The sequence below is a fragment of the Dermochelys coriacea genome, chromosome 5 (genome assembly GCF_009764565.3).
Source record: "Dermochelys coriacea isolate rDerCor1 chromosome 5, rDerCor1.pri.v4, whole genome shotgun sequence".
Taxonomy (NCBI): Eukaryota; Metazoa; Chordata; order Testudines; family Dermochelyidae; genus Dermochelys; species Dermochelys coriacea.
Window position 1 is genome coordinate 1,821,609 of NC_050072.1, and position 23,301 is coordinate 1,844,909.

The following is a 23,301-nucleotide window of genomic DNA, read 5'->3' on the forward strand; positions in this document are numbered from 1 at the left end:
GTTAGCACAACACAGCATCTGCTCATCCAGTCACTCTGGGCTTGTCTTCACTGCAACAGTTAGCATTAGTTAGTACACTCCAAATAGTCAGACTGTGAAACAACACCAGAGTGACACAGAGTGATGTGATTAGTTGCACAGAGTAACTGAAGATGAGTTTGCAAATCACTTGAATGCATCTCCCTTCTCTCAGCACAGTGATGAGTGCTGACTTTCATCGCCTGGGCTTTGTTCTGGTAAATCTGGAAGCGATTAAGGTGATTCCACTGAGGCTTCCTAACAGAAGGATCAATCAGGCCTGGGAGGCAGCTTTCTCCTCCATTTTTATTTTGAATAGTTGGCCCTCTACAAGGTGTGTGCAGCCATTACTCCAAAGGGAAAACAGGCAGAAAACAAATGAATGCACATCACAGCTTGCCAGCAGGGTGTAAAGAGCCATAGATGGCTGGGAAAATTCAACCTCCAGCAGGCCAGATCCCAGGCCTGATACAGTCACAGTAGCTACACTGATCTGGTCCTTCAAGGTTCCAGAGAATAGACAGGTGAGTAAAGCAGCCAGAGGATACAAATCAGGTAAGTGGTCTCTGTGAGGACACCCACAATGTATAACACAAGTGAAACAACACAGAGCACTCAACGGAATTGAGTTTCAAACATCATAAACAGAGGAAAAAAAATCTCATACAGCCTCTCCTATCCCCTTCAGTCCTGAGCATCTCTCCACCTTGCTCAGGGTTTACCAATTACAGTTCATATCCTTGTTGAGAACTTGCAGCACCAAAGAGACAATGAGTTTTGAACAGGCGGAGTCACAGGCAAAAAACACAGAAGTGACCGCTGCTAAAAGATAATTTATTAAAGACTGTACTATCATTTCCTAAAACAATGGCACAGACAATGATTAAAAATCGTAACAATAGCTTGGAGTTTTAAAGTTAATTATTATAACTAATTATACATCTATAGACTATAACAAAGCAGATATGCAGTTTCTGAGAGCTCTAAAAGCAGGCCTGTGAAGTACAAGATTCATATCATACTGCTGTACAAATGTCCGAGAAAAATAGAAAATAAAATACAAAAGAAATCACCCAATATGCAGTCCTTGACTTTATTGACAGTGTCACAGTACATTATGTGCCAGAATTGGCTTGTTCCACCTTCCGTTTTCAGAGTGTGACAGTGCTCACTTGGCTGCAAATAGGAATGAAAAGAAATCACATGTACAAATCCTAATCTTTGTCTCGTAAGAAATATGTTAAAAGGCAATTCTGTAATCATCTTTGCTCAAGACTTCTCATTTTACAAGAAACAAATTGGACATGCCTTTTATCTAGTGCAAAAATATTTCCCATGGTGACATGAATTCACAGAATGACGGACAGTCATACTTATGCAAACCATCCTCTGCATGGCCAACAGCAACCTCATGATCAAGGAAGAAAAGTCCCTCTCCCTCCCCAGCCTGTGTGAATGGACAGAGTTCTTTCTGATGAGCACATGCTGTATCTGCCCCAGATAGGCCATTGCATAAGGGTATATAGCAAGGAATCCTCAGTTACTCCATGGAAAAAAATGTGGTTGAAATCTTGTAAATATTGAACCACCAACTCAAATCCAATCCCCGTGTTTGTTACATGTCAAAAACCTAGTAATAGTACAGTGCTGAAGTTAAAGACAATAGAGCAGCAACTGAATTTGTCATCACCATAGTGCTTGCTCCATGAGACAGAGGTGCTCAGAGTGTGGCTTGTGGAATCTAGCAGCCTGCAACAGCCCTCATTTCACAACGATACGGCTGCACCAACTAGTGACAGTGTGCTCAGCTGTGGTCTGCTCCTGGTTAGCTGTCTTTGCAGCTCTCAGTTTGGCACAGGCTTGGGCACCCAGGCTCTTGACTGACTCGTCCTGACTGCTCATGGCAGCACCATCTGGGTCAGACTTCATTCTAGCTGCAGCATCTAAAAAAAAAAGCAGCATTTCTGAAGTTGATGCTGAGGTGCCCGCGTGTCATGTGGGAATGTACTGGCACTATCGGCACAAGAACCTTCTTTGGCAATAAGGGGAACAACTGCGCTTTCCCAGCAGCCAAAAGCATCGTTCTCCTCCCAACACATTTGTGTGGTTTGTTTCATGGTTTGATTCTGAAGACATTTCATGTCTGCCAATTCCAGAGGATCAAATCACAGAGCTCCATCTCCACACCACCCAGCGTGCCCAGCCCAAATAGACAACCATTTTGTACAAAGCACAATTTGTATCTTAACTAAAAAGTGTGTGTCTCGTTCTCTAGGATGCCTTACCCAGCCACTAAAAATAAATAATTCACATCAGATAGGTGGATTTGTTTCCTTCACAGCACGTGCACTATTGGAGCTAACACAGACTAACTGAAAAACCTTTTGTAATTAAGAAAACAAAATGGCTGAACACTTGCACATATTGGCACAAGGAAAACGAGAGGGGGAACGTTCAGAGCTCAGTTCAGGTGCCTTCTTCCGTGGAGCGGGACTCAGATTTCAACTTTACAAATTCTCTGGCCACTTCGTCATTGGTTCGTTGAGAAAGAATCCTCAGGACCGTGAGACCCGTCTCGTCCATGTGAATCCTACGCCCTAGTGGGCACCACCAAGCACAGCTTCCTTTGTCCGCTATATCTCTGAGCTGCATCACAGCTATCCCCAGGACCCGATCTTCCCGAGCAAAGCAGTAATCCTTCACACAGACTTGGAGCTCATAGGCATCTGGGCCGTCTTCATTCCCCAATATGCTGAAAATGACAGGCACAAATTAAAGCAGGAAGCATACTGTCTCCTTAGATCTTCTTGCAACAAGGGAATCCTGTTAAAAATGTTATAGTCACATTTATTTAGTGAGAGTCATGGCAATTACATGGGGAACAACTCCCAGAGCTGTCACAACAGAAATGTGCCATCACTCCGGGCACATTTTAGGGCTCTGAGCCTGGCATAGAAACTTTACTTCCAAAGAAAATCTTCATCAAAGCAGAACATCGTAAAGGTGCTTTACAAAGAAAACAAAAGGGGCCATTCTTTGTTTCTTTATGAGGGATTAAGACAATCTGACTTCTATTTTTCACCTTTTTGCTTGTTTTTCATATTAGAAATTCAGGTTCTGTTTAGCCTGGAGTACTCCATGATAACTGGAGAACTAGTAAAATGATGGGTTTCAGAGTAGCAGCCGTGTTAGTCTGTATTCGCAAAAAGAAAAGGAGTACCGGTGGCACCTTAGAGACTAACAAATTTATTAGAGCATAAGCTTTTGTGAGCTACAGCTCACTTCATCGGATGCATCCCGAAAGCTTATGCTCTAATAAATGTGTTAGTCTCTAAGGTGCCACAAGTCCTCCTTTTCTTTTTTAGTAAAATGATGATGTCACAAGAGTCAAGAGAGCAAAATTTGAGCTACAGAGAGAAGGGATTTTTAGTCAGACTCTTTTAAACCATTGTTTTTGTTGAGACCCTCACAACTTGACATTTTGGAGAGAGGAGACCCCTGTTCAGTGATGGTGAGAACTAAGAATAGATATCCCAAAGACTCCCCCGCACCAATCCCCCCAGCAAAACCAGGGATTTAACCTTCCTCATATTTTTAAAGTTAAAAAAAAGAGCAGAATCCTCTTTGCCACATTTTAGAAAAACCCCTTTCCAGCCTTCCTTACAATCAAAGCAGCAAAAAAGTGACAAGCTCCATTTTTTTCCAAAATCCTTTGCAAGTGATATTTAACCTCTCTCATTCCGACTACGGAGTTGAATGAGGACTAGTCTACTGCTCCGTTTGTAAGACCTTCAGAGGGCAGGGCCCTTTGTATTAATGAAAGGCCAGTTGAGAAGTTCAATATTCAGTGTTTAGAACTGCTGCATTTCTAGCCATGGGGGAAGATGGTATCCTTGGAACAGGTTTAGAGGGCTGCTTGTCCCATGTGGCTAGTAAAGATGGAAACTAATGGGAAGACTTTTGCTATCACATGAGAAAATTTCAGCCTTAACTCTACCAACAAAAGCAACGACTCATGAACATAATGGATCATAATAAAGCAGGCTGATGCGCAGCAATACACATAATATGAGTTTCTGAAGATAACTGACAGATGCTCTTTACATGAGCCATAAGTTGTACACATCTGTCCCTGAAATCAGTGTTCCATCAGCAGCAGCCATTCAGCACTTTCATGATGAGTTGGTTTCTCATGCCAAAATACTGGACCTGACTAAGACACACCTGCTGCTTCCCGTTACCTTACTGACACCAACAGGTCATTCTATTGCACTTAGCAGCAACCCGTGACCTGTGCTCTGCATGTATTTCCCAAGGCAGACCCCAGCCTCCCTTTCGTACTCACAAGTGAAAGGTTTCGTTGTATTTGGGTGCCCAGTTGTTGCTCTTTGATTTGGTTGTGAACTTTCTTTTCTTGTCACTTTGATGAGGTCCAATCATAGTGACTTCAACGAACGGGCGGAACATGCCGGATGTTTGCCATTTCAGGTCATTGGCTGCCACAACTAGACAAGAGAGAGAAAATCAGAGGCTCCTCTGCAGAAAGGTTCATCTGTTTGAACTGCTCTAAGCAGATTTTAATGCTGAGCTATCCACAAAGATCATACAAAACAACACTTCTGGTTAAAGGCTTCCCATCTGATCTTATTTCACAGTTCAGAGGCTCTGACCTGAAAGAGATCAGTCCTGAACTCGTATCGAGCTGGGATATATTATTTTACTGAACAAATTACATGTTTTTTATTCATGATTTAAAGTTCTGTGGAGGGAATTCTGTACTCAGGAAAGCAAGAGGCTGGTAATAGTTGCAATCAGCAGAAGTCAGGAAGGCAGGCAGGCAGGCTGTTTGAGGCACACAGCTCTGATAGTGCACCTTAATGCTGATGTGCAGCACCCCTTTGCCATTCCAACTGTGGGCAAGCCTCCCACTGAAGTGTCTATCTCCTTGAATTTAGCTGGGGAGAGCAGACACACCTGGGTCTCTCTATTTTTATAAACAAGACTATTCCCTTCTTACCATCACTTCTCTAATTGGTTCCAGAGTAGCAGCTGTGTTAGTCTGTATTCGCAAAAAGAAAAGGAGTACTTGTGGCACCTTAGAGACCATTTATTTATTTATTTACTATTTATTTGAGCTACAGCTCACTTCACTGGATGCATCCGATGAAGTGAGCTGTAGCTCACGAAAACTTATGCTCTAATAAATTTGTTAGTCTCTAAGGTGCCACGGGTACTCCTTTTCTTTTTGCGAATACAGACTAACACGGCTGCTACTCTGAAACTAGACACACTGTAAAACTCACCTTTTCCCCTAGGCCTTTGTGTGGAGAGATGGTGGACATTTATGTATAGGGAACCCCACTGTTACAGTTTGGGTTATACTCTGTGGGATGGGGGCCTTAGAGGGACTTTTATACATTTGAAGAAATAAAGAAAACAAATTAAAGGCAGCAAACATAGGCTCGCGAGAAAGTAACCCGGATCGGTGGGTAGTGATCAATCTATCAAGGATCGATTTATCGTGTCTCGTCTAGACACAATAAATCGTTCTCCAAACGCACTCCCCATCAACTCCGGAACTCCAGCTCGTGAGAGGTGGAAGCGGAGTCGACGGGGGAGCAGCAACGGTCGACTTGCCGCCGTCCTCACGGCCAGGTAAGTCGACCTAAGATACGCCGACTTCAGCTACGCAAATAGCGTAGCTGCAGTTGCATATCTTAGGTCAATACCACCCTCGCCCGTGTAGGCCAGGGCTAAGAAGGAGCCATGGAGAGGGAGGAGGAAGAGGTAGCCTCAGCTGAATCAGCGTCATGGCTATTTTCAGAATAGCTCTCAAGGGGCCCATTTGGTCATCAGGGATTTTTGGCTTAGTTCTGAACGTGGACAGACTTTGCTCTCTGGTGGTTCAGTGAACGGAATGGTTCCTTAATGAATGTTATTTTGTGCCTTGCTGTGCACAGCACTGCAGTATGGTGGGATATCTGCAGGCCTGATGAGAGCCATGCATTTGACTTGAGTGTGTTCCACAAAATTACTTTCAAAAAGGAGAGAACTGTGGATCACCAGGTGACTGGGTCAGCTGGGACACCACTGCCATTATGATGCTGTTTCTCTGGCTAGTCCAGATGGGAGCCCAGTTTTGTTCTTCGTTTAGTACAATTATTAAATCTACCCACAGATTGGACAAAATCAGATATATGCCATGGATATATGCCAGCCTACAGCATGGGCACTGCAGTACAGTAATACCAGTTCATTGCTGCTGGGCAGAGGTTAGCACCCACAATGCTTGAGCAGCTGTATACAAAGCTTCCTGCTTTACTATACCTTTCACTGTGACCTTGTGTTCACCAGTTCCTGGGTGCGTATACAGGTCGATCTGTATGGACACTTCACCCACGGGATCATCCACACCAGAACCTGATGCAAAGATTGATGAACACCGAAAGATTAGTTTATTGGCACCCAGTTTCAGCTTATGCGCTCAGCAAGGCAATATCCCATTTGCAGTAAGTTACCCCATATAACCAGCTTCCTTGCAGACCCTTCTAGTTTGATGTTAATTCAAAGGTCGATCCAACATCACTTTTGTAGGCCAAACACTCACCACATCTATTCCAAAAAGTTGTAATGTATTATAAAAGTAATTATACTGTAAAGACTTCACACTAAGAAGGATTAAAGCATGGTTTTTGAAGTGCCTTGAAAACCTACAATGGATCCCAACAGAAAACATCTGCTAATGAGTTCCTACCAAGATACTGCACACATGCAGGCATTCCTGTGACCCGGGGCAAGCACCATTTTCCCTCCATGCAAACGGAACTAGTGAAAACAGAGTGGGGAAGGTTTGGAAACAAGGGATAAGGACATAAGGTTGATACTAAATTTGCTCTGAGACAAAGTACACATCCAGTCTTCCAAACAGCGTTCTGTACCTGCACACTGGACAAAAGCTACGATTCCCATTGCCTCCATCCCCCCAAGGAAGAGGGGAGTCCTTTCAGACCATTATGAGCCATATAAGACTATGAGGAAAGTTAAGAGTTTACAAGCTGCTTAGAAACTTTCCTTTTTCAGTTAGCCAGTGAGTAGTTTCATAAAGGAAAAGGTAGCTTGTAATTTCACAAAGGAAAAGGTAGCATGTTTTAATAGAACAGGCCCGGGGAAGGGACAGAGGTCAAATGAGCTTTAAAATTCTCATGCTATGTTGTGTTTGAGTGAAATTCAGGACAAAATTTGAAAGAGAGCACTGAAAAAAGAATTGGTTAAGTGCTCTAATGCAGTGTTTCTCAACCTGGAGGTCGCAATCCCCAGGGGGGTTGCAAGAGGGATTATAGGGGGTTGCAAGCAGGGCTGGTGTTAGGGGTGGGAAGCAGGGCAACTTGCCTGGGGCCCCACAAAGCTAATTTACATGTCTCAGCCCTGAACAGGGCTGAAGCCCGAGCCCCCAAGCTTAAGGTAGGGGGGTCACGATTTTTTAAGTCCAAAGGGGGTCACCAGCATAAAAGGGTTGAGAAACACTGCTCTAATGTGTGTGACCAAATTCAAATTCTTGAAGGGTATTCTGTAGGCAGCAATCGCTCAGTCATTCTAAAGAAGGAGGATGTAAACAAATGTATGCCATTTCCTGAAGCGTGTATGATACGGCATAGGCAGTAATTGCATACAGATCAAAGCAACTTGACATATGTTCATGTATCTTGAGCTGTAACTGATTTTTTTTTTGGGGCGTGCACCTGAAGGCTAATTTATTTATCATGCCCTGGGAGCTCTAAACAGTCGTTTAAGATATGAACAGGCTGAGTGGATTTTCTTGAATGTATCTTCTTCCGATCACCAGACTGTGCACTAACAGAAACTGACTAAGTACAGAGATGAAGGAACAGTATGTAAACACTCTATCAAGGTTTTTTGGGGGGGTGTCTAATGTTAGACCCTGTCTTGGTTTGTTCGTATGTATTGCTCCTTCACTCTCTTCCAGCATTGTTCTGATGAGTAGCCAGGTTACTGACATTTATATATATAAACCACAAAGAAACCTGCCCTCCAGGCACTTCAGGGACTTGGATCTTTCAATGCCCTTCCTGCCCACAAAAACCAAGAGAATGTTCAGAGTACAGGAACTGAGTGACATGCATGACTCTGCTTTGGAAGAAACCCAAAGCACAGAGTTGTGCTGCAGGCAAGCTATCCAGTTATGAAGCTGGCATTTTTCAATGTTATGGCCCTTGTTTTGGGGAGCATGCACCGTGTTTTACCAAAATTACATTGGGCCTGATCTGCATTGCATTTACCCCAGTGTAACCCGACAGACTCTGAAGGAGCCACTCCCTGATTTACACTGGTGAGAGCAGAATCTGGCCCATTAATTTTAAAGCTGATTCAGTTTGGGGCTTGTCTATCTTAACTCTGTTTCTTTTTATAGGAAGATCCTGCTTTCTTATCTGAAGTGCTCTTATACACAGAGGACTGGGAATATCTGGAGATGGCAAATAGGCAAAAACATTCTACACCATTTACTAATTTCTTGGTGGTGGTGACAATTAAAACTTGGGCATGGAAATCTTGCTAGATTTGTGATACGTGAGGGCTGTACACTGAGATCACAAGTGCAACACGTTACAGATAGGTTTTCACTTGAAAAACAAAACCCAAAAGCTTTGGGCAACATACAAAAATTGGAGAGCTGAAACCCAGCAAGATTCAAGTGAGTGGCAGGACTTCTAGCTCCCCCTCAAAGTCAAACACTTCCGCTGAGCCCTATCCTTGCGTATGTATTACACATTACCACGTACCATGAAGAACCTGCCTCAGCAGCATGTGAGCATGCACATCTAGTAGTGACTACACAGCCATAGGTCATGCATAGCAGAGGGTAAGGGCAGCCTGTAGCATCTGGCAAAGAGACTGTTTATTAACCCTTTATTGTCAGGACAGAATGCACATTCCCATGAACTAATCTCAAGCTCAAGCAGTCAGTTACACAGTCCGTGGCGCTGCTCTCTGTAGGGTGGAAGCAGTCCACAAGGGGTTAGGTTCTATGGGGAGCTACAGGGAGGCAGGTCTCTGGAACAGGTTTCCAAAAGCAAGGGAAGTTTGCAGCTGGCTAATGTTGTTATGGTAACAGCATTAGTCTTGAACATACCCTTATCAGGAAGAACGTCCTCATTAGCAGTAAACCTAATACCTTTCCCATCATGCACTGAGTCATGAATTCAAAAGGCAAGGAGCAGGCAGGACAAAGAGAAAAGAGTGTGAATTACAATCCAGTCAGCGGTGACACTTAGACAAATACAACTCAAGGAAGTCAAATATTCTAGCTCTTAATAGACTAATATACCCTTCGATCTGCTGCACCAACACAGGGTTGGGAAGCGATGCTGTTTCTACAAGGCAGGGAGTCGGTTTGGGTTAGCATTGCGAGGACATGAATTGTGCTGCTGGCAGAAGTACACTGAGAGCTCTGATCCTCAAACATTCTAGCTTGGAAGTCTAATAGCTTTGTGCTCTCAAAGCCTTTGCAGTCAGAAGGGGCTGGAGTGCCTCAGAGGCTGCCAGGCACGGCAGTTCAGAGGTGCAGCAGGGGCAGCAGATGCCTCACTCAGAGTTACAGGAGCACAGCACTGACTTTTTTCAGCCATTTCCTACTACAAGCATATGGGAGGCCTGAAGAACACGAGAGGAAACCCCAGCTGGAGAGAACTCTGTAAAGCAGGAATCAGCCCTAAACACTGGTGCTGTTCCCTCTGCCCCCTAGATGCATGCCCAAGTTCTCCAAATCATTCTATAGTCTGGAGCTATTTAGACATGTTTGCAAGGTCCAATCACAGCACAGGGCCCGGAACTTAACTGTAGCCAAAGAGGACTCAGTTCACAGCTTCTTCAATGCTGCTACGAAAAGTCGGTCAGCAGAAGGCCTGGCTCAAACCCTTCCCCAAAGTCCTCAAGGGCTCCCCACCTGGAGAACTCTCTAGGGTACAGTATACAGCAACATGCGGACTGCCAGACTGAATTGGCCCAGTGCTCCACCGAGTCCAGTGTCCCATCTCCAACAGTGCTTCAGAGAAGTGACCTCACAGCAGCCAGTTATGGGAGAACTTCACTGAGAGAAAGTTTCTTCCTAACCCCCCAGTAGTGCACTTAGCTTGTGTTCTGAAGCTGGCAGTTTATATCCCTCTCAAGGCTCTTTAAAAACAATATTTCCTGTAACTGCCCTCCACATTTTTGTTATCCACACAAATATCTAATCTTTTTTTGAATCCTGTTACACACATGGCCTCAATATCTTGTGGCAGCAAATTCCACAGACTAACATTGTACTATGTGAAATAGTATTTTCTTGCATCAGTTTTGAATTTGCCACTTTTCTGTTTAGTTAAATGTCCCTTTCCTCGTGTATTAACAACACAACAGTGCAGCCAGAACATTGCAGGTCAGCATAACTGAGTGTGATATGGCAATGCATAATGTTATCCCACAGCCTGGAATGTCCCGACAACGTGCAGGGTATAAAACCTAGTTAAGTCTACTGCTTTCATGTGGCACGGATGAGGGCATCAGGAGTGAAAAGCTATGCTAAAGTAGACAAAATGCAAAATCAGAAGGATTTAGGAGCTTGGTTCATTTTGTCTCCAGGAATTAAACATTATGTCATGTGAGGAAACTTCCAGGAATATGTCCAATCAAAACTGGCAGCTGTGTTATACACCTTGTTGGACCAGGAAGTGCTTTGCCCTGACAGAGCCACAAAACTGACTCTTACCATAAGTATGGGTACCTAAAAACAAGATGGGTCCCTTCTCATTTCCCTCACTCTGACATCTGGAGGATTTTGTTCACCGGAGTTCATCGCGGAAGGCCTCTTGTGCTTACTGTGCCTCGCCACCAGATGTCAACGTTGCTTTGCAGAGATACAGCTTCAAGAGTGTTTTCCTTGTTGACGATGAGATCATGATCCTTTAGGTAACTTTGAAACATTTACATGCATTGTGTTTCTAGATCAGTGGTTCTCAACCGGGGTACGTGTACCCCTGGGAGTATGCAGAGGCCTTCCCGGGGGTCCATCAAATCATCTAGATATTTGTCCAGTTTTACAACAGGCTACGTAAAAAACCACTAGTGAAGAAGTCAGTACAAACTAAAATTTCATACGACTTGTTTATACTGCTCTATATACTATACACTGAAATGTAAGTACTATATTTATATTCCAATTGATTTTATAATTATATGGTAAAATGAGAAAGTCAGCAATTTTTCACTAATAGTGTGCTGTGACACTTTTGTATTTTTATGTCTGATTTTGTAAGCTAGTAGACTTTAAGTGAGGTGAAACTTGAGGGTACACAAGGCAAATCAGACTCCTGAAAGGGATACAGTTAAATGCTGGAAAGGTTGAGAGCCACTGTTCTAGATCTCAAAAGAAAGGGTGTTTGTTGTAAGTGTGTGCGTTTCAGTCCCACAGAAAGCTGCCTGAAGGACACTTTATTTGACTTGAAAAGGATTCTTGCTTCGGCCTCTTTGCCATCAAATTCTCCAAGCCGAGAGAGGCGGATATTTTAAAATTCAGATTTTGACTAGCCCCTTCCATACAGCAGCTAACAAGATGTTTTAGAAGAGCTTCTTCTACTTCTCCATTCCAATCCCATGCTTGGTAGCAGAGTCATGCTGGCAGAGTCAGGACAGCATGAGGGCACAGATGTTATGATTTGTGGGACCCCAGGCTGCTGGAGGACTGGTGGATGCAGGGAGAACTGGACTATGAGTGGTGAGACTGCAAGGGACCCTCCAGAGTTTCTTGCATTGTTTGTGTTTTGGGACACTTTGCAGCATGGGGACTGTATGGAGATCCCAGACAGGGCTGACTCTCACGGCTTTAGCCATCACTTTCTTTTAACAGCAACATTGGAATGGGAGGTCCCACCCCAGAGACTGCATTTAAATCAGGGTATAACCTGAAATTTAGGTTATAACCTTAAGATACTATCTTAGCCTAGTGTTAGTTACATTGGTTTTCATGTCCTTCTCCAGACATGAGCAAGAATCACAAAACCACACAGGTGGCCAATGAATGTCCTCTGGCTATGGAATGATACTATTCAGTGCAGAAACGAGGAGACCACTGCTTCTGAACAGCTGAGAGATCCACAGCAACAAATCATTAGCCACATTAGTATTGGGGGGCAATGTGGCAGTGTTAACATGGCTTCCACAGAACTCTCCGGGGGCCATCACAGCATAGTAAATAACTTGTGCTACTGCTGTGTCTTTCCCTCCAGCAATGAAGATACGTAATAATCTAGGTAGCATATATCCTATACTGGCTGTGCACAAAGCAAGACTTTCAGCTTCATTATTCATGTAATGAAGTGTCCTCCTCCTTATGATGCTCAGCATGGCTGTCAACCAGGATTAGTACGAACTAACTGGGCTGCTGGTGAGTGGCCTATGACCTACGTGTAGTCTGCTTCTGGGCTGATGCCTGCTTGGAATGACACTCCAAAAACAGTACAACTCCCAGTACAATAACTCCAAATTTCACTTCCCCTAAATCACTTACCAACATTCGCGCTAGGAGCTTGGCTGCGAAATTAGCATCAGGCAAGAAAACCTCCAAGAGTTACATTTGCACATATTTCTGTTCCCTCAAGATGTAAATGTTGAGCAGGAAAACCCCAGCAAATAGAAGCTCTGAAACCGTCATGTTTCCAGGAGTGCGACTGCCAAAGACGCTGCAAACCAGTAGTTCAAGCCATAGCAATTAACACCACACTGGAGAGCTTTAGTCAACCCGCCTGATGACAAAAAAGAGCCTTACCCTGAGCTGTCTGTGTCTGGACAAAGGTTTTGATGAGAGTGTCCGTGGTCTGAGTGTAGAGGGAGAGCGCATAGCGGAGTGACTGCAGGTCTGGGCTCTTCTCCAAGAAGGTTTTCTTTAGACCATTCCCACCAGCATGGAAATATTGCTGAGAGCAAAGAGCAAAAGCAACAACATTAAAGGGAAACCGCCACCAGCAACGGACAAGCTGCTGGCAGCCCCTCCAAGAGCAGAGGGAGCAGGAACCTTCATGAAGCCTTTTTTGCAGCAGTGGCTGATTCCTCCCCCAGCAGCTCCCCCATCCCTGTCAGACCCTGACTCCGCAAGCTCACACGGCCCTTAAATATGCTGGCTTCATCGTACTATTGATCTGCGTGCCATGTAGGTGCTGAACTAGGCACCTCTTCAGAAGTGGGTTTATGCCACATATTTGGTAGCCCTGAGTCATTCTGGTGCCTTATCGCTGATCATTCACTGAGTTATGTGCCAGCTACTATCCATTCCAGAACAGCGTACGGGAGTGTCACTCACTTTGATAGTATCCAGAGCCAGGTCCAGAACCGCACACTGCTTTGGAGTGAGACTTCTAGTTTCTTCCTTCACCATGTGATCCTAAAAAGAACCATCAGATCAAACATTAATATACTTCTAGCAGCAAAGGCCCCAGTAAAGCTAGATGCACTGGATTCACACAGGGCTCTCTGGCTGGGGCACTGATTCAGCTATGTAAGAAAGAGTGATAGGGTCCCTTTCAGAATCATCCTTTGAGGCAACTGATAAAAAAAAAAGTTTCCTCCAGTTCTGTTGTGTGCACAAGAGGGAAGGAGGTAAACTCAATGTGGTGACAGACTGCATTTAATCCAAGCTTGTACTCTGCAGCCGTTTCATGAAAAGCCCCAAATGACAAATCTGCTGGTCACTCATGAATTATGCAGCTCACACCAAAACAACCTACTAACAGAACCTTCAAACCACAGACCACAGTGACATGTTCTGTGCGTCTCACAACTTGGACAGAAAAACTGCTTGAGAGATTTTTTTGGGGAAAAAATTTATTGGTCCTACTGTATTTTTCATACCCCTCCATAATACAGGCTGATTGCCTTGGTGCCGAGTGAAACAGTACAGATCAAAGAAAGAAGAGTAATACCATTTATAAACTTCTAAAAATTAGCTAAAATATGGAAACCTTGGGACCTACCACAACTAAAAATCAGTGCTGTGTATCCCCCTGGAAATCTTCCTTTTCTAACTGTCCATCTGTTAGAATATACTGTTAACAGAATATATTTCTAGTCCTTAAGTGTCATGAGACAATCAACCCGCAGACCTGTCACCAGGCCAAGCATTATCTCTTTGCAGGCTGGGCCTCAAGCCAGTGTAAGTTTGGAGGGTAAATTCTATATTCTGGGAGGTGAAGGAGAGTTTCTCCAGCAGGTGGTTTGGCCATCTGAGCTGCTGAGAGGTTTAGAATTTTAGTAGCAGCAGCATTCGTGGTCAGTATGTAGGGGAAGCAGTCAATGCAATTTATTACACCCAATATCGCCACTACGCGTTTTGTGAATGTATTGGGGTCTATCAAAACCCAGACATTTTTCCACTGGGAATACTGACTGCTGCATTACACCTTTCAGGGAGACATGCCTGCCTAGCCATTGTGCGTCTTTCATAGCAAACAGAGCCATGATGTAGCTACCTGTTCCTGTCTTGTATTTCCAACACTTGCCACAGGAGCTCAGTCAATCTTCATAATGACCAAAGATAGGTACATTTCATGTTCTCTTACTGCCAGGTGCTGCTTCCACAGGCTGACCTGGCTGATGTTCCATTTGTTATCTGGTTGAGCCTGGCTCCGCCTTTAGTTAAGTATAGATTGGGGCCCCTTGACCTTTGCGAAGTAATATGTTCAGCCCTTGCGCTGAACATGTGCACGCTGCTGGCCTAGATTCATATGGCCCAGATTTTCAAACAAAGTTAGGCTCCTACGTCCATACAGAACATAAGGAAGGCCAGACTGGGTCAGACCAAAGGTCCATCTAGCCCAGTCTCCTGTTTACAACAGTGGCTACTGTCAGATGATTCAGAGGGAATGAACAGAACAGGGAATCATCAAGTGATCTATCCCGTCGCCCATTCCCAGCTTTTGGCAAACTGAGGCTAGAGACACCATCCCTGCCCATCCTGGCTAATAGTCATTGATGGACCTAAGTAGCCTGTATTTCAAGAGTGGTGGTGCCCAGTGGCTCCCATTGAAGTCCATGGCAGCTATTGGGTGCTCCATGCTTTGGGGAAGAAAAAAAAAATCAGTCCACTTCACCAGGTCTTTTAGTATAAATGGAAGGAGCCAAAACTTTAGACCTCTGCTTTGAAAATCTTTGCCTGCATGCCTAACTCCAGGGAGGGGCAGGTGCTTCTGGTTTAGGATTCACACAGTTCTAATTCTCTTCCTTGTTGCATCCCAGACCAGCACCAATGTGTGGAGCTACCCAATGAGATCACAGCAGTCTCTTCTCCAGGCAATGGCCAATATTGCACAGCATTCCTTCCGCTACAGAAGCGGGAGTTCTCCTTCGGTTTCTCTTATGAGCTGTGAGTAGCTCAGTTGAAGCTGATGCTGTTTCACATTCCTGTACACAGAGGGCAAAGCTCTCTCTTTCAGTCAGTCTCAGAATAAACATCTCATTCATCTAGAGCACCCAGCTCCCCAGCCTGGGACTGGGCTTGTTTAATCAAGGTAGCTGTATTTCCAGGACACAGAGCAGCTCTCTCATCTGGTGCTAAGTCCTGTTGAAATATCTCCTATGTCCCTGTCTGCCAGTTGGGAGATTCCCTACCTTTTGCGCCCATATTAGAAGATCAGCCTTTCTTTCTCCTAAACCTTTGAAACTCTTATTCTTCTCTGATGTTTGAGCTGCTACTGAGACGGACCTTGGTCCATGTTACCATTTGGGGAGTAATATGTGTCTGTTTCCAGATGGAGTTCTTCAGAGTAAGCTCTACCCAACAATGTTAGGCGGATTTATCAGCCCCAGAGCTTCACCGGAAAATCTGCAGTCAAAGAGCTGCCTCTGATCTTCATCTCCTGCATACACAGCTTATTTTCATCAGCCATCATTGCTTCCATAACAGAGTGCAAGAGGTGTGGCCTTGCAAGCCAGGAGCACTTTGCAAACACAATAAAAAGATTTCAAGTGAACACAATTTCGGTGACTGCCAGCGCGGCTGCGATCAGCACATGAAAGAGCCAGCTGCATTCTTCCTTGCTTCAGACAGCAGTATCAGCAACAAAGATCTGGAGTCAGAACTGAGCTGGCCATTCTGGGACAATGGGAGGCAGAGCAGCCTGCAAGCGCCCTGCTCCATGGATGCTGTATATGGGCTCAAGCACAGAGAGCAGGAAAAACTTGTTTCCATTCAGCAAACCGAGCAGATGATGTTTAGAAGACACCTGGGAATCAAGTATGCATATTACCAAGATGCCATTTTCACAGTTTTTGGACCATGACATTACTCTAAAACACCTGGTGAGCTGATTCATCATCAGGACAAGAGACCATGCTTGTTCAGTTTGCCAGCTTGAGCTTTTCAGCTGAGTTACTAGACAACCCTAGGCTTTCTTTACACTTTCCTTTTTGTATTAAAAGTGCAAGAAGTGGTTCAGATCTCCTAAGCACCCTGTCAGGCGGCAGAGAAGCCAAGGTGGCTCAGCATGGCCTTTCACTCATGCTCTCTTTTAGTCTTATATATAATGATTACAGTTACTCAGGCCTGCAGAACCCTTTGGAAGCTTTGCTTTTCTGACAAAGCTCATGTGGATGCAGTGTTCTATCTATCTATAAAAAAAGGGTTACTTACCTCTAGTAACTGTTGTTCTTCAAGACGTGTTGCTAATTTCCATTCCAATAGGTATGCGCACATGCTGCATGCACGATCATCGGACAGTTTTTCCTCTAGCGGTGCCCATCAGGTTGGCTGTGGAGACCCCTGGAGTGGCACCTTTATGGCGGTGTATATAGGTCCCTGCTGACCCGCCGCCTGCCAAGTTCCTTCTTACCGGATACTCTGACAGAGGGGAGGCAGGCGGAATTTGGAATGGATATGAGCAACACATCTCGAAGAACAACAGTTACAAGAGGTAGGTAAGCTTTTTTTCTTCTTCGAGTGATTGCTCATGTGCATTCCAATAGGTGACTTCCAAGCAGTTTCCCTGGTGGAGGTGTCGGAGTTCACCTGGTTGCCGAGTGCGGCACTGCCCTGCCGAAGGCTGCACTGTCCCTCACCTATTGGGTGATGGCGTAGTGTGACGTGAAGGTGTGGATGGAAGACCATGTTGCTGCCTTACATACATATCTGGAGAGGGACCTGCGCCAGGAATGCTGCGGACAACACCTGCACTTTCGAGGCATGCGCCGTGAGCAGAGGGGCTGGAACGTTAGCCAGGTCGTAGCAAGGCCTGATACAGGCCATGATCCATGATGAAATGCGCTGGGATGAGATCAGGAGCCCCCTCATCCTTTCTGCAATTGCAATAAAGAGCTGTGGTGACTTACAAAATGGCTTTGTGCGCTCAATGTAGAATGCTAGGGCACACCTAATGTCCAGGGAATGGAACATGTGCTCCCTGTTACTGGTATGGGGTTTAGGGAAGAACACAGGTAAAAAAAGTGTTTTGGTTCACATGAAACTGGGATACTACCTTTGGCAGAAATGCAGGGTGAGGGCATAGCTGCACCTTGTCTTTATAAGAGACTTATGGGGGGCTTGGAAGTCAGCGCTCTGAGCTTGGATACCCTTCTAGCTGAGGTAATGGCCATGAGAAAGGTCACCTTCCAGGAAAGGTAGGACAGAGGGCAGGTTGCCATGGGCTCAAAGGGGGGCCCCATGAGTGCCAACAGGACCAGGTTGAAGTCCCACTGGGGAACCGGCTGTTGTACCTGGGGAAAAAGACTGCCCAAGCCCTTGAGAAACCGGCCACCATGGGATTACTGAAGACTGACCTACACACTGCCGAAATGGTAGCAAGGTGTACCCTGAGAGATGATATTGCCAAGCCCTGCTGCTTGAAGTATAACAAGTAGTCCAAAACAAGGGGAATTGGAGTTAGTTGTGGTTCAGTTCCCCTCTGCAGAGACCAGATGGAAAAATGCTTCCACTTTGCCAGGTATGTGGCATGAGTGGAGGGTTTCCTATTTCCCAGCAGGCCCTCCCTTGATTGGATCCGAACACTGGAGCTCAAGAGGATTCAGCCATGGAGTTTCCACGCCATGAGGTGGAGGGACTCCACATTGGGGTGTTGCAGATGGCTGTGGTCCTGTGTGATTTGAGTCAAGCACACAGGAAGGGCTACTGGTCTGTCAGCTGAGAGGTTCATCAGCATGGTGAACCAGTGCGGGTGGGGCTATGCTGGAGCTAGGAGGATCAAGGAAGCCCCGTCCCAGCAAGCCTTGAGGAGGACTCTGTGTACAAGAGGGAAGGGCAGGAACGCGTACAGCGGGTGAAGGAGCCTGGACTGTGGTTCAGGAAGGAGCAGAACCGCTGGCACTTCCTGTAGCTCCGTATTGCGAACAGGTCTATGTGGGGAGAGCCCCAGCTCTGGAAAGTCGAGTGCGCAGCGTCTGGCCAGAGGGACCATTCGTGACCGTGAAACGAGCTGCTGAGGCGATTGCCTAGTTTGTTTTGCACTCCCAGAAGGTGCGACGCCTCTAGGTGTATCGAGTGGGCGATGCAAAAATCCCACAGCTTAAGGGCTTTCTGCCACAGGGGAGGGGAGCAAGCACCACCCTGTTTGTTTATCTAGAACATCGCTGCAGTGTTGTCTGTCAGCACCGACACGCATGCGCCCTGCAGGCGGGCCTGGAATGCTTGGCATGCCAGATGAACCGCCCTCAGCTCCCTTACATTGATATGCAGCGATAGTTCTGGGTGGGACCATAGGCCTTGAGTTCTGGTATTGCCCAGGTGCACTCCCTAAACATGCGCTGAGGTGTCCGTGACCAGGGATAGCATAGGTTGGGGTTTGGCAAAGGGTAATCCTGCACAGATCACTTGTGGCTGCAGCCACCAGTGGAGAGACTCGAGATTGCAAGCGGGGAGGGTAACTATCGTGTCCAGTGGGTCACTGCCCGGCCTGTGCACCCGCACCAGCCACGCCTGGAGGGGCCAAAGGCATAACCTGGTGTGCTGGACCACGTATGTGCAGGCTGCCATATGCCCGAATAGCTTCATGCAATTCCTGGCCTGGGTTGTGGGAAATTGGCAAAGGTTTTTGATTATGTCCATGAGTGCTTGGAAGCGCAGCTTGGGCAGGAATGGCCTGGCCAGCGTGGAGTCCGAGAGAGCCCCTATGAACTCTATTTTCTGCGTCAGGGCCAGTGTGGATTTGGGCACATTCAATATGAGGCCCAGCCTGCAGAATGTGGCCCAGACCAGAGAGACATGCTCTGTGGCCTGTGCTTGTGACTCTGCCTTGATGAGCCGGTCGTCCAGGTACGGGAACACTTGCACCTGGCGTTTGCGGAGGAAGGCTGCCACAACCGCCATACACTTGGTGAATACCCGGTGGGCCGCCAAGAGCCCAAAATGGGAGCACCCTGAACTAGTAGTGCTGGCCACTGACTACAAACCTGAGGAATCATCTGTGGACAAGGATAATGGATATATGGAAGTATGCATCTTTCAAGTTGATGGCGGTGTACCAGTCCCCTGGATCCAGCGAAGGAAAGATGGCGGCCAGAGAGATCATGTGAAATTTCATTTTCCTGTGAAGATGTGTTGAGATCTCGCAGATCCAGGATAGGCCGGAGCCCCCCTTGGCCTTGGGGATGAGGAAATAGCGGGAGTAGAACCCCTTGCCCCTGAACTCCTGAGGAACCTCCTCTGTTGTCCTTAGCGTGAGGAGCAATTGCACCTCCTGCAAGAGGAGTTGTTTGTGAGAAGGGTCCCTGAAGAGGGATGGGGAAGGTGGGTGGGAGGGAACAGAACTGGATAGAATATCCCACCCCCTACCATGCTGACGACCCAGCGATCTGACGTGATATGAGACCAAGCACGGTAGAAGTGGGAGAGTCAATTCACAAAGTGGGGGTAAGGATCAAAGACAAACTGATGCTCCATCCTCGGGCACATCTTCAAAAGTTTGGCTTTGGGCTGGGGGCAGTTTGGCCGAACCCTGGCCTTGGCCTGAGAAGTACCACCTGTTATTTCTGCCCCGTCTCCTTGACGAGTCTTATCTAGGAGGCCCAGAGTAGAAGCGGGATGGGGAGAGTGAGGCTTGAAAGGCTCTTTGAGGTGCAGGGGTGTGGATCCCCAAAGACTTCAAAGTTGCCCACGAGTCCGTATTTTGGGCAAACAGGCTTGCACTGTCAAAGGGGAGGTCCTGGATTGTGTTCTGGACCTTCGGTGGTATCCCCAACACCTGAACGCACGTGCTGCGCCTCATTGTAATGGCAGTGACCATGGTCCAAGCCACCAAGTCCGCTGCATCTAACATGGCGTGGAGGGAGGTTCTGGAGACCACCCTGCCTTCCTCAACGAGTGCGCTAAACTCCTTGTGTGAGTCAGCTGGGAGCAACTCCTGGAACTTTGCCAACAAGCTTCAAGAGCTGAAAGCATAGTGGCTGAGAAACGCTTACTGGTTAGCCACTCGAAGCTGGAGCTCCCCCATCGAGTAGACCTTCCGGACGAAAAGGTCCAGCTTCTTAGAATCCCATGACTTAGATGCGGGTCCTGGCTCTCCTTGCCGCTCTTTGTGATTTGCCGCATCAACCACCAGAGTCCCCGGTTGGAGGTAGGTGAAAAGGTGTTTGTACCCTTTCTGCAGCACAAAATAGCGTCTTTCCACCCCTTTAGCGGTGGGTGGTATAGAGGCTGGAGTCTGCCAGAGCACCTTAGTGGTGTTCTAGATTGTTCTTATTAGGGGCAAAACCACCCTAGAAGGACCCTCTGGGGCAAGGATGTCCACCACTGGGTCAGACTTCTCCATGACCTCCTCTGTCTGGAGACTGAGGTTTAGGACCACCCTCCTAAGGAGGTCCTGGTGTCCAGCACTGCCTCATCTGGTGAGGAGGCGGTGGCGGCCCATGGGACAGGGTCTTCCTGCCCTTCTGGCTCTCAAGAGGTCAGGTCAGGTACCTCGGAGCCTCCCGCAACTTGAGGTGGCTCCAGTGTCACTGATGGCACTGGTCTAGGTGCTGTGCTTGAGCGTGACAGCCCAGAATTCCTGTCTCATGCGGGGTCCTCAGGAGCCTGGGGGTGTGGTGAGCCAGCAACGTTGCTGGGAGGTGGGGGGCACAGGGTGCAGATGCCACCGACAGTGGCTTGGAGCCCTGAGCATGATGGTAGGCCCAAGGAGTCCAAAAATGCCATTGTACTGGGTTCTGCTACTGGGGCGGCCAGGCGACTGCCAGTGCCGATGATTCCACTGGTCTGCAGTGCTGGGACCGGGAGAGGTAGTGGCTGCATCAAGATACAGAAGACTCAGCGTCCGACTCGGACAAGTAGTCTCTGCCCAACTATGGGGGGGGCGGAGCCAGATGGTGCTAGGGAGTGGTTCTGGGGAGATGGTAAGCGGCGCAGTAGCATCATAGGCTTGCCACAATGATGAACCAGAGGTGGTGCTGCCATCGGTGCCGTAAAAGGTGCTGGAGCCACATGCGGCGCCAGGATAGATGCTGCAGCTGGTGCCACTGCATGTGCATGTAGTGCCGGGGACTGCGCCATTATGGCAATGAGGTCCCATGCTACCTCGTAAGTGTCTGACGTGGAGGGAAGGTTGAGCTCTTCCTCCAGATCCTCCCGAGTCAGGAAGTCCACCAGCACCGGACTTGATGGGCCTTTTGTTGGGGCCAGAGTCAATGGTGCCAGGTCTTGAGGCCCAGACTATAGGCGTCCCACCGGAGGACGCACCCTCTGGAATCCCCTCGCGGTTCCTTGATGGGGGAACGATCCCTGTCTGCCTTCTTTTTCTTATGCGGCACCGGGGACCGATGATGCCGGTGCAGCTTCTGGTGCCAGCTGTGGGCGAAGAGCCAACTCCATCAGGAGGAGCTTCAAATGATAGTCCCGCTCTCTCTTAGTCCTGGGTCTACAGCTCCTGCAAATTGGGCACTTATCTGTCCTCTCCTTAACAATTGAGACAGGCAGCATGCAGATTGCCTGTGGGCATAGGTTTCGCACACCTCTCACACGCCTTAACCCCCTGCGACCAAGGCATGCTCCGGTGCCTGGGGAAACTAGGGCGGGGGGAAAGCCCCCTAAAATAAGTCCAATTAACTACACACTAGTAGAAAACAAATTAACAAGTATGTACAATGAAGAAAAGGGAACCACGAGGTCGGCACTTGTGAATGCAAGAGACTGAGCTGCTCCAACAACTGTCACTGGTGGTAAGAAGGAACTAGAGCAGGTGGCAGGTTGGCAGGGACCTATATATACCACCATAAAGGCGCCACTCCAGAGGTCTCCACAGCCAACCCGATGGGTACTTCTAGAGGAAAAACCTTCCAACGATCATGCACGTGGCGCGCGCATACACCATTGGAATGCACATAAGCAATCACTCGAAGAAGAACTAGTGCCTCTGGGACAGATACAGAAGAGTGCATGTACACTTTTGTGTGCAGCCAGCATGCACGTAACTGAACTTCAGTGAACACCTCCCGTCATCCTAAACTTCTGTGCGCACAAAAATACATGGGCGTGCAAATCAGGAGCTGCCCAGGAACACTGAATGTGCATTTATGCAAATGAGGCACGTGCAATTCTGAAAATGAAGTCCTTTGTAAAAAAAAAAAATTGCATTTCACTGAACTTACACCCACCAGATTTTCAGGCAATAGCAGTTCGCAGAATGTTTGTATCATTTCAGATTTATGTTCAGAGCAGCTTTATGAGTTGCAAAGGTCCTCCATATGACCCCAGTGACTTGAGAAGACAAGGACTATCCCCCGTCCTCTTGAAGCCTTTGGCCAGCTGGCTGCCTGAAGCTCAGTTGCTGCCAGTCTGCTGAGCTACCTCTGAAATCTGCGACCATAGGTACTAGCATGAAAGGAGGAAGACAGCTTAGCTGCCTTGCAGCTGCAGGCAAAGTAGCACAGCACAGTCCCTGGTACAGGAATCTGAGCTTTGAGTTCTGCCACAGAAGAGCCCATGGGGCTCCTGAAAAACCTGGATGCCTGCAAGGAAAGAGATAATGGTCCCGAGGTGGAGGGTAGACACTGATAGAGAAGAAACAAAACAGTCCATTAACATCTTGTGTCAATAAGTGTCACAAATGTGATACATGCACAAGGCAACCGAATTTTAGTGGCAGGGAAACCGTGTTAATGGAACATTTAAAAATGCATTAATTCAGTCAGAAAAATGCTCTTTGCATTGGAAAGCGCTCTATAATCAGCATCTTGTACCAAGTTCAGCGTCCTGCCAATCCTTCCTGCTGCACAACTGATAATTTTGTGTGTTGCGAT

At 47.0% G+C, this 23,301-nt stretch overlaps 1 protein-coding gene across 10 annotated transcripts in view; it reads right to left on the reverse strand.

The window, feature by feature from the left end:
- Nucleotides 1–834: 834 nt before the first annotated feature.
- UNC13B (unc-13 homolog B) overlaps nt 835–23,301 on the reverse strand; it is a 389,750-nt gene continuing 367,283 nt past the window's right edge. For 5 of the 10 annotated variants that reach the window (XM_043514555.1, XM_043514556.1, XM_043514557.1 and 2 more), the window contains 6 exons: nt 13,370–13,450; nt 12,839–12,986; nt 9,167–9,223; nt 6,346–6,438; nt 4,364–4,523; nt 835–2,770 (listed from right to left, as the gene is read on the reverse strand). In XM_043514555.1, the coding sequence (XP_043370490.1) occupies nt 2,485–2,770; nt 4,364–4,523; nt 6,346–6,438; nt 9,167–9,223; nt 12,839–12,986; nt 13,370–13,450 (825 nt within the window). In that variant the 3' untranslated portion in view covers nt 835–2,484. The remainder of the gene's footprint in view (nt 2,771–4,363; nt 4,524–6,345; nt 6,439–9,166; nt 9,224–12,838; nt 12,987–13,369; nt 13,451–23,301) is intronic. The other 5 variants (XM_038403963.2, XM_038403965.2, XM_038403966.2 and 2 more) reach the window with 1 other exon arrangement.